Source organism: Microcebus murinus, chromosome 11, assembly GCF_040939455.1.
Source record: "Microcebus murinus isolate Inina chromosome 11, M.murinus_Inina_mat1.0, whole genome shotgun sequence".
In the NCBI taxonomy this organism is placed as follows: Eukaryota; Metazoa; Chordata; class Mammalia; order Primates; family Cheirogaleidae; genus Microcebus; species Microcebus murinus.
Genome location: NC_134114.1, coordinates 81,087,106 through 81,099,367, shown reverse-complemented (window position 1 = coordinate 81,099,367; position 12,262 = coordinate 81,087,106). Strand labels below are relative to the sequence as shown.

At 33.7% G+C, this 12,262-nt stretch overlaps 1 protein-coding gene across 1 annotated transcript in view; it reads left to right on the top strand.

The window, feature by feature from the left end:
- The window catches only part of FBXL17 (F-box and leucine rich repeat protein 17), a 488,282-nt gene that overhangs the window by 178,308 nt on the left and 297,712 nt on the right, over window positions 1-12,262 (top strand). The window contains exon 6 of the mRNA XM_012790242.2: window positions 3,090-3,220. Within this exon, the coding sequence (XP_012645696.2) occupies window positions 3,090-3,220 (131 nt within the window). The remainder of the gene's footprint in view (window positions 1-3,089; window positions 3,221-12,262) is intronic.

Here is a 12,262-nt window from a genome sequence, read left to right as displayed (position 1 = left end):
GGATATCCTACTCTACTCATATGTCTCGCCACAATCAAGGGGTAGGTGTTATAGTAGGGTATGGATTATTGGGGTTGTCTTAGAATCTGCCCACCCCACCTATTTATTTTCTCACTGTGTTTCTCAGGAGTAGAAGGTGAGGCCAGGATCCTCTGTGCTCTGCATGGCTGCTTCCAGACCATTAGTTTCCTACCTCTTTTAAAAAATAATAACAACAAATACAATTAACAAACAAAACACTGAGACTTTGAGACTTGTGCTATTTGGCTTTTCTTCTGTGTCTTTTTTCTTTTCTTTTTTTTTTTTCTTTTTTGCCATCTTACTCCATACTCCTCATGTCTCCTGTTCATAAAAGGCATTGGCACTGGACTCATGGCCTTCCACTTTACCCCAAGTCCAGCCATGACTGTGGATGACATCAATTCCTGTGGCCACCACATGGAGATAGGTCAGGTATTAGGAGGGAAGAAAACATAGCAAGGAGCACAGGCATAAGCCCTTTGATTCCATAGGTGAATTTTAGTGAGGTCAGAAGGATTATAGAAACTTATTTTGCTATTGTTTTTATTTTCCATATAGTTCCTTCTTTTTTTGTCTCTTTAGATACTTAAAAAAAAATTAGCTATAGTGAGAGTTAAGACATAGGGATCAGGAGCTATGTTTGGGGTAGAACATGAGAGCCCAAACAGCTCACATTTGGTCCCTGGGCTTGGTGTTGGCTATTATTATTAGAGTAAGGAGACCTTTAAGGAAGGAGAAACTGAAGGAGTCTATCCAAGTTCTGACTGGTCAGTTGCCTGGAGCTGCTGAGACAGCCAGAATGGTCTGTTTTATTTTAGCAAGATTGAGTTTCTTCCCTTATGCTATGCCTTGGTTGCCAAGTACCAATTATATGCTGATGTTAGTAAAGCCCTTAGCCTATGGTGACTTAAATAGGAACTTTGTCAGAACTCATTTGTTGTTACCTCCATTCTGAAGAGTCATTTTCCTGAGTCCCACACTGGACTGGATGTGACTTTCTTGCACATCTGGCTTGATAAGCCAATTGCAGCAAAGGTTTCCTGAAGCTCTCTCTTTACCAATGCTTAGAAGACTATGTCACAGAAGTTTGCTGTGTCAATTCAAAAGGCCCACTGGTGTGGACTTTTTTGTATTTTATGTCTCTTAGTTCTCTCTGTTTCTCTCCACAGTTCTTCAGCATACTTCAGAGAGCAATGAATAGTGACTCTGTATGAACTCTTTCTCTGTGTAGTTTATCCCTTTGTGAGCTGAGGGGGAAAGAGGGTGGTGTGAATACTGCCTGGCTGACTTGCCTTCCACCCCTCCAAAAACCATTCTCTAGAGCTGTGCCACCCGTCACGTGCAGACATAATATTAAATGTAAATGAATTACAATTCAATAAAATTAAAAATTCATATCCTCTGTCACACTAGTCACATATTAAGTGCTCAGTAGCTGCATGTGGTTACCATACTGGACAGCAGAAATATAGAACATTTTCAGTGGAGATTCATGTGTCGGCCCTCTACTTGGGTTTAAACTAAACTGATGGTCAGGTAGAATTTAGCTGTTTCATTTCTCTGAGGCATTTAGTAGTTGGGTTATACCTGCAAGTCTACTTCCTGCTGGGATAGATAACCTGCCCCCTTTACGGTAGGATTTGACAGTAGCCTAGAGAAGACAAGCCAGTCCTGGGAGAGCTTCTTCAGGGTTCTGGAAATGCCAGGTACTAGTTTTCTATTGCTGCTGTAATAAATTCCTGCCCATTTAGCAGTTTAAAACAGCACAAATTTATTATCTCACTATTCTGTAATTTAGAAGTCCAACCAACATGAGTCTCTCAGCAAGCTAAACTCAAAGTGTAACCTGGATTGTGTTCCTTTCTGAAAGCTTGAGGAGGGAATATAGTCTATTATTCCTTCAGGTTTTTGACAAAATTAAGTTCCTTAAGGTTGTAGGACTGAGGTCCCTATTTTTTACTGGCTATCAGCTAAAGGCTGTTCCCAACTCTACAGTCTCCCATATTCCTTGGCTCCTGACCCCTTTCTTCATATTCAAAGCTAGTATAGATGGATTGAACCCCTTTCATAGTTCACATGTCTTCTGTATCTTCCATCACATCTCCCTGACTTTAGTTGGGTAAGATTCTCTGCTTATGAGATGCTCATGTGATTAGATGGGGCCTACTCAGATAATCTGAGATAATCTCTCCATCTCAAGATCCATAACTTTAATCATAGTTGCTAATTCTTTTTTGCCTTGTAAGGTAACATATTAGGGCATAGACATCTTTGGTGGGAGGGATGTGTGGTCTGCCACATGCCTCCAGATTAATTCTTTATTATTAAATAAAAATACCTTAATATTTGAAAATGTAGCTTATTGGAAGCAGATAATTAAAATCCTACCATTAGATATACCATTAATCGTATAATTAAGATATACCATTTATATAAATGGTATCATTAATTTACTTTGGAGATTAAACATCCAAAGAAGACAAGAAACTTAAAGAAAGGAGTAGAGAAAAATGAAGAAATGGAGAAAGTGGTACCTGGAAAAATCTTTGCTTCTTAAACATTTTATATTATTTCATGGTGAAACATATACCCATAATAGTACAATTTGGAGTACATTGATTAAATACCACTAAAGTATCTCTGAAGTAGCCATTTACTCCTATTTTACTCTTTAAAAGTGAGAAAACAAAGAAATACCATTATAATTATGAAAAGAATATCTGAAGTTGAATAATGTTAGAGTAATCTTATCAAATTATATATACTTAATGTTATATATTCAGTAGCTTCCCCACCTACTGGACAGTAGATTGCTAATTTCTGATTTTTATGATGCTGCAATAAAATCCATTTTATTTTAATGTTGCCATTCATACATTCATAGATTTCTATACTCATTTTTAATGTAGTATGTAAAATATTAAATAAATAACAGGTTTAATTAAAAGATTCTATAATAGACTTATCTATTTTAAATATTTTACAGTGATACTCTATTTGTAATAAACTATAATTTTTGAGAGTAAATGTAACATTTACCTTTTTCATCTTTCATTTTATCTCATTAGCTAAGAAACCTTTCCAGCTTAGACCTACGTCATATCACTGAACTGGATAATGAAACCGTGATGGAAATTGTCAAGAGGTGCAAGAATCTTAGCTCTCTCAATCTCTGTCTGAACTGGATCATAAATGACAGGTAACCACTATATAACATCTTAAAAACATTTTTCCAAAGGAAAACATATAGCAAATACTGATTATCATTTTAACAAGGCATGCCAACTTTATGTAAAATTGAATATGTCTATGCCTTTTCAAATTGTTATGTTTAGGTTTTGAAAACCTTCTAGATCTATACTTTTAATGCATCCATTGCTTATAAGGGCAGCAAAGTTTTTAGGTGCTTTGTTATAGAACAGTAGTCTGTTGGAGTTTTTTATTTGTTATACATCTAAGATACATTGTTTCTTTATCATTTTAATATTTTTACAACTTTTATGGTTGGCTTTACTGTTCATTTTTCAGGGAAAATGATTCTCAGAAACTGTCTAAAACATTGTGCTTTTAGACCCTTTCTTAAGGATGACATTTTTTTTCAGAGATGTCTCACTATGTTGCCCAGGCTGGCCTCAAACTCCTGGGCAAAGCTATCCTCTACCTCAGGCTCCCAAGTAGCTGAAACTACAGTCACTCACCACTATGCCTGGCTAAGGATGACATTATATTCTCTGTATATATAGATATAATTTATTTTAAAAACAGAAGTCATATGTATAGTGTAAAATATATATAATGGGAAATATTTTCTTATAAATAATGATAAACCTACTTTTCTTTGAAATATTTCATGAAGGAAGAAAAAATATTTTCATAAAAGATATAGGAATACCCTTGAAAGTAGACTTTTATTATGAAAACAACTGCACAGTAGCACTAGCACTACTGATTCAGTAGGTTTGTAAATATAGGTATGAGAGAGGATCTTTTGATCATAGCTTATCAAGTATTATTTTTTTTAAACTATAGGCCACTAAAAATATTTTGTTTTAAAAATAGAAAGTACTATTTCTTCTAAAATTAGAACCTATTTAGATTATTCTTTTAAATATTCTTTTAAAAATAGGAGAAATAATTTAAGCTTGTGTCAGATAATGCTTTAAATTCAAGATGTCCCCTTCTTTTGATTTCCTTTTATACTTTAATATGAAAATCATGTAGACTCCATTTTCTCCAATTATGGTAAATTCTAGTGACATTTTCTTAAGTTACCCTGAATTACTCTTTAAATTATGTGACAGGCTTCATGTGACTTAAAGTGAAATTTCTCTTGAAAAATTTACTCTTCTTAAATAAGTATGTGATCATCATTTATAAGAGGTGTCTATTGTTTTTGAGTAATATTTGCTGTATGAAGTGTATCAAAATCTAAAGAAAATTGAATTATACAAATTTAAAAAGTAAAATTCTCTATAATCAATATTCTATATAGGAAGTTATATATCAATGTAAAATAATCTTTAAAAAGCTTTTCATAATAACATAACATATATAAACCTTATCTTATGGTTTTAGATATTTAACATTAGCTTATTATTCTGATAAATTTCTTAGTGATGCATCATATTTAAAGAATAGTATTTCTACAACAAATTGATTATATTCCACCACAGTTTTCTGTACACCTAACATGTGTAAAAGAGTCACTAATTGGAGGATACTATGAATGGTAAATAAGAAGCAGACCATGTATGATTATATGGGTTATCTCCTAGGTAAACATTTTGCTTAGGTTTGTATCATTTAAACATAAAGGTTGGGGAAGGGTGGATTTATAGTCCTCTTCCTCTTTAAATGCTTATCTAGTCATAACTGGATAATTTACAAATGAAAAAGCAGGCAGTCCTCACTTTGTCTTTCATTCTCTTTGTTGGTCTCCATGTACTCAAACCTAGTACTGTCTCAATCATTTTTTCCCTGATTAACTGTAATCATTATTTGGTGTGTGATCCTAAATATATGTATTGTAGAGATTTATTTGCAAGGAATGAAAGCATATTTTTATGTTTTTAATGGAAAAGTTTGGATTAATTGAGAAAACATGCATTTTAATGAGGTTGAGCAGCAGAGTTTTAACGATCAGGCTCTTTTAGGTTTTAATTACACTACTTGCACTTATCCTGTATACTGTAATAGAAGTTTCAAACATTAAAACCCACTTTGCAGTATCATCTAAATTACTCATCTCATTGTTCTTGCCATATTATATTACTAAGCTAAGTAATATTTGTAATTATATTGGTATAAATCTAGGACTTCGCATCAGACTTAATTATAATTTCAGCACTTAGCTGAGATGGGTTAGTAACCTTCCATATAGAGGGCACTGGAATGCACTAATGCATTTAGCCTATCAATTAGCTTCTGTTTTACATTTGTTCATTATTATTATCCTCCAGTAAATCAGAAAACATTTATTAACCCCCTACTAAATACCTGGTACTGTCTCGACTGTAGGGCACTGAGTCCCTCCCGTTCTCAAAGGTCACTGTGTTTAGGTGACATAAGACTTAATGATAATAGTGAGCCTTGTAAGGAGAGAGGGGAGGAAAGTAACCTTTATTACACAGGTAATTGATAGGCACTTTACACGTGTTCTCATTTAATCCCTTCACCATCTTCTTGTTCAGGGGAAGGTCATATTAATACTATTTCTATTAAATTTAGACCATTTGTTTGACTTTTCTTTAGCTTTTCAATGCATGTATTTTTCCATCATTGCTGCAGTAAAACGTGGTGAGGACAAATAAGAAAAAGTACATGGCTAATGAGTCTATTTTCCATTTCTTTGCTGGCATTCACACACAATTGACATTCATAGTCAAATTATTTATTTTTTAACTAAACTCATTATTTTTTTTTCATAATGAAAGTATAACTGAACTTTTAGATATTATTTTATACATAGTACCTATTACAAGGATCTGTCTTTAACGTTGCTAGTTTTAATAAAGGATTCCTCAAATTAAGATAAACTTTTATACTTTTCTCAGTTCTTTATATATAAGATTTATCCTAGGTTTTAAAAGTGCTCATCTGTAAGCAATTCTTTTTGAAGTTCTAAATTTAAAAATATATAGTCATTGAGGGACTTCACTGTTATGCCCATGATATCTGATAGCATTTTGTGGTCTTTGAATTGATGTGTGTGACTAAGACATGCTGCTCTTTATCTTTGTTTTTCTGAAAGCACTTTTTGTGTTTAGAGAGTTAAACAGTGTGATATTTTCTTGTATTCAGAAGGATGGTCTAGTAGTCATTTGACATTTACCATTGCTTTTGAATACAAATAAAATCCAAGTGTCTTATGAAAAGAGGACACTGACTATTTCTATCAATGATTTAAATTAAACATTTAGTTATTATATCTCCTCTACTCTCTCTGACTCGATAAGTTTAGTGAAATATTTATTTGTATTTGATATAAATCTTTTGTTATTTCACATCCTATTTTGTCTTCAATGTGTTGGTATGTTAGACACAGAGTCCAAAAGCAGCATGTTGTAGATGTGAAAAGCTCCTATGTAAAAAAACTGAATGGTCTGAGCATCTTGATGGCAATACACTTATAATGGTTCTTTTATTCTTTTTTGCAAGCAGGAATTAAATATAATTGATTTTAATATATCTTTACAAAATGTATTTTCGTATTTTAACTTGACTATCAAAGACATAATATTCCCATTTTCAATTTTTAACATTGGTTCTAAAAAAGAAGTTAGTTCAGTCCAGTGATTTGTATCCCCATTATCAAATATATGAGCCTTTCATTGGCAGTTGACCATACATGCTTGTGAATTAGAAGAACAGCATACAATAACAATACAAAAGAAATAAAAGATTCCCTAGCATCCATTAGCTAAAGAATAAAGCATAACAATAGCTAGGGGTGTTGTTGTTAATGTAAGTTATGTTGTCATAATAATTTTCTATGTGAATCTTGTATTTATGTAAAGAGAACTATTATACCAGTGTATACCCCTAAAATTTGGAGAATTTTATATCTGGGTTCTCTGTTCTGATCCATTGGTCTTTGTCTTGGTTCTTGTGCCAGTCCCATGCTTTTTTGGTTAGTATAGCCTTTTAGAGTAGTTTGAAGACTGGTAAATTGATGCCTCCCAATTTGTTCTTTTTGCGTAAGGTTGCTTTGGCTATGCAAGGTCTTTTCTGGTTCCATGTAAAGCGTAGAAATAGTTTTTCTAGAGCTGTCAAAAATGACATTGGTATTTTAGTGAGGATTGCCCTGAATCTGTAAATCACTTTAGGTATTATAGACATTTTAAGAATGTTGATTCTGCTAATCCATGAGCATGATATGTTTTCCTATTAGTTTACTTCCTCTGTGATTTCCTTCCTCAGTGTTTCATAGTTCTCCCTGTAGAGGTCTTCATCTCCTTAGTTACATACATTCCTAAGTATTTTATTTTCTTTGTTGCTATTGTGAAAGGTATTGAGTCTTTAATTTGATTCTCAGCTTGACTGTTGCTGATGTATAAGAATGCTACTGATTTGTGCACATTGATTTTGTAACCTGAGACTTTGCTGAATTTATTTATCAGTCCTGGGAGTCTCTTGGCAGAGGCCTTGGGGGTTTCTAGATATGAGATCATATCATTAGTAAAGAGTGATAATTTGACCTCTTTTTTCCCTATGTGGATACCTTTCATTTCCTTCTCTTACCTGCTTACACCGGCTAGGACTTCCAGTCCTCTGTTTAATAGAAGTGGTGACAGTGGGCAACCTTGTCTGGTTCCAGTTCTGAGGTGAAGTACTCTCAATTTTTCCCATTCAGTATGATGTTGGCTGTGGGTTTGTCATATATGGCTTTTATAATACAGACCAGTATTGAGTATAATATTGAAGTATGGTCCATCTATGCCTATTTCGTTAAAAGTTCTTATCTTAAAAAGGTACTGAATTTTGTCAAATGCTTTTTCCGTGTGTGTTGAGAGGATCATATGGTCTTTGTTTTTGCTTCTATTTATGTGGTGAATCACATTTATAGATTTGCATTTGTTGAACCATCCTTCTGGGATGAAGCCCGCCTGGCCATGGTGGATTATTTTTTTGATATGCAACTGATTGAGTTTGCTAGGACTTTATTGAGAATTTTTGTGTCTTTATTCATAATGAATACTGGTCTGTAGTTTTCTTTTGTTGGCTTTCTTTTGTTTCTTTCCTGGCTTTGGTATCACGGTGATATTAGCTTCATAGAACAAGTTGAGGAGGATTCCTTCCTTCTCAATGTTATGGAATGATTTCTACAGTATAGGTACCAGCTCTTCTTTGTAGGTCTGGTAAAATTTGACTGTGAAACCATCTGGTCCAAGACTTTTTTTTTGTTGGAAGGTTTTTTATTGCTGCTTCAATTTTGTGACTAGATATTCATTTGTTCTAGAGTCTAGTTCTTCCTGATTGTGCCTAGGTATGTTGTATGTTTCCAAGAATTTGTCCATTTCTGCAATGTTTTCAAGTTTATGTGCATAGAGATTTTTATAGTATTCAGAGATGATATTTTGTATTTTCTTGGTATCAGTTGTAGTATCTCCTTTTTCAGTTCTGATTGAGGTTACTAGAGTTCTTTCTTTTCAGCTTCTGGTTATTCTAGCGAGAAGCCTCTTAATTTTATTTATCTGTTCAAAGACCTAACTTTTTGTTTTATTAATCTTCTATATAATTCTTTTGTTGTTAATTTCATTTAGTTCTGCTCTGACCTTAGTTATTTCTTTTTGTCTGCTGAGTTTAAGATTGGTTTGTTCTTCCTTTTCCAGTTCCTTGAGATGATTCATTAGATTGTTGATTTGTGATCTTTCTGTCTTTTAGATGTAGGTATTTATGGCTATGAATTTTCCTCTTGGGATTGCTTTTGCTGAATCCCACAGATTTTGATAACTTGTGTCCCTTTGTCATTTAATTCAAAGAATCTTTTGATTTCCATCTTAATTTGCTTCTTGGTCCATAACTCATTCATTAGGTTGTTTAATTTCCATGTCCTTGTGTAAGGTTGAGTGTTTCTGTTGGAATTGATTTATAATTTTATTGCACTGTAGTTTGAGAAGATACAGGGTATAAATATAAAGCCATCACCTCAACTAAAAATAGACATATACCATTTGATCCAGCAATCCCACACTTGAGCATTTACCCAAAGGAACAAAAATCATTTTATAAAAAGACACTTGCACTAGAATGTTTATTGCAGCACAGTTCACAATTGCAAAGATGTGGAACCAACCCAAGTGCCCATCGATATATGAGTGGATTAATAAAATGTGGTATATGTATACAATGGAACACTACTCAGCCATAAAAAAATGGGGAAGTTGTACCTTTTGTAACAACCTGCATGGAACTGAAGACCATTCTTCTAAGTGAAGTATCACAAGAATGAAAAAACAAACACTGTATGTACTCACTATTAAAGTGGAACTAATCGGTCAACACTTACATGTACATATGGAGGTAAACCTCAGTGGAAACGTAGCAGGGTGGAGGAAGTAGAAGGGATTGGGTTCTCACCTAATAGGTACAGTGCACACTATCTGGGTGATGGGCACACTGATAACATTGACTCAAACTGTACCAAAGCAATACATGTAAGGGAAACATTTAAACCCCCTTTTTCTGAATCTAAAAAAAAAAAGGAAAGAAAGAAAGAAAAAAGTGTGGCAATATCTCAAAAAACTAAAAGTGGGCCTAACATTTCATCCAGAAATTCCATTACTGGTTATCTACCCAAAGGAAAATGAATCAGTGTGTCACAGGGGGAACAAAATAAAGCATGTGTAATATTTTTAAAAAATTAAAAATAAAATTTGGAGAATTTTAAATGTTAGGCTTTTGGGCCAGCTTCTTTCAAGTATAAAATAACATTTGCAAAATATTGCTGTTTCACTTTATACATACTGGACTTTAGAATAGTAACGATAGCTATTTCTCTTTAAATAGAACTTGTAAATAAGACCATCTGAAGGTACAAAGTGGTGGGCCACAGCAGAGTCCATTCCGCAAAGCTGTTGCATTTGACATATACTGTATTTTAAAAAATCTTATTATTTGCCAATGCCTTAAAATTAGGATAGTTTACATGGAAATTTTGAGTTCAGACCTTCTTTTTAAAATGTTGTGGATCTAGTAACACTAGGCCCACATTTTCTCTATCAACAATCTTTCCAGACTGAGGAATGGGCAATTCTCTTTGGCCTTCTCCAGATATCCACAATTCCCACTGGCATGATCTATTCTTTTATATTATCTGCCTGTCTCCCACCTGGTCTACAAACTGAATTCTCCTTCATTAAAATCCAGATGTAGAGTTTTTTAGATATTTCATATTTAGATCAAATAGTTCTTTTTTAATTATCTGATAAAATATCTTAACAAATAATAGAGAGTTAATTGGTTCACTTAGATTAGTTATTTGTTGTTATTTCAGGCACCAGAACTTTGACCAACAAGTGGAAGTTACACAGGGAGATGGAATTCAGCTTAAAATAAGTTAGAACCTTCATTTTCATACACTACTTTCCAAAATAGAGAACTCACTCTCACTTAATGTTCAAACAAGTGTGTTGTAAGAGAGTTTCCTGAATTATAAGGAGGATTGAACTATTAATACTTTACTAAACTCCCTCCAACTTCAAATCTGTGATTTAAAGTCTTATATTTTAAAATGAATTCATTGGCAGTGTTTAGTATTTGATTCATAATTCCTTTGTTTTCAGTATTAAGAAAACTCTTAATACTATTCTTTCTCTTTTCTTTTTTCTATAGAAAAAGCCCTTTCAGTTTTTTAGGTTTTCTCAGGTTAAAGTTGTAGAGTGACAGATTACTCCACCACCCCTCTCAGTGAGACTGACAGCACCCTGGCTCATGTAACACTCAATGAGCCTTTATATAAAGATTTTTCTAACTCCCTTGATCTTCTCTGGATGTTTATTCTGTTTCTTCTTTCAAATTTTCGTTGATTCAATAAAAAACGGTGATATTTAGAAATAAAGTTCAGAGAGGATTTGAGCAGGTGTTGGTGATATAAAATATTTGCTGAGTGCCCATTGTGTTTTATTTCTAAGAATTGTTTTGTGAACATATGCTATATATTGTATTTATAAGTGTTCAAGGACTAGGTGGATAATCTACCACCTCCCTGTGAATGTCATGTCACAGTGGACTTAGAATTTTATTTCATTTCAATCCCCTAATATTACTTAATTCTCCTGGAGACTGAGGTTTAAAGAGTGCCCAAGGGGGCCAAACCTACCCATTAAATCTAGCAGGCATAGTTGAATTTGAGTCAGAGAATATTTTGTTTTCTATTAAAGGTAAGTGGTCTGGAGGAGATGAATACTTTTCACCTTGGAGTATTGAGTGTGAAGTTTGAGCAATTTTCTCCTATAAAACCTGAAAACTTGGAAATAAAGAGGCAGCAAAAATAATGCTGACTGTTGAAACAGCTCCCTGGTGGTGTTTATAGCAGCACTGTCCTCAAGTCTGTAAAACACGGAGCTGTCTGTCTCCATACTTTTGGTGTCCAATAATGTGGCTGGGCTGGTTAGGTGGAACTTTGGTAAAACTAAATTTTAGCTTATTTCTTTAATTCACTGAATATTTTTGCATATACTCTATGTTGTTTGTGCTTTTGCGAAAAGGATAATGGAATATATATTTTACTGAGTTCTGGGAGGATCGTAGGGACAGAATGGAGTCTTTCTAAGCTAGTGACATTAGTTTGAGGTAAGCATATTTTTTACTCTCTTTTATGTTCACAATTATTTGTTATAATTTCTATCCATCCCTAGAAGGATAGTATAGTATTGAAGTAACTATTAGCTAGTCTTCCAGACTGTCTAAAAAATGGCTTTATGTATCATTCTGTACCTTAGACCTTCTCTTTAAAACCATGATTGGTTTTGCAATGCTGCTGAGGTCAGAGTATATAATATTTTCTCTTTTTTTTTTCTTCTGGAACAAGGACAGTAACAATAGCTAATAATAGCTACAACTTAATTATGATTTGTGCCAGATACTGTGTTGTTCACTCACATTATTTCATTTGGTCTCTACAACAATCCTGAGGAAGGAATTATCGACCCCATTTTCAAATGAAAGAAAGCATTAAGGCTCGGACATGTTGCACAGCTCACAGCCAGTGGAACCAGGAGTGGAACCCAATTTTGTGTGT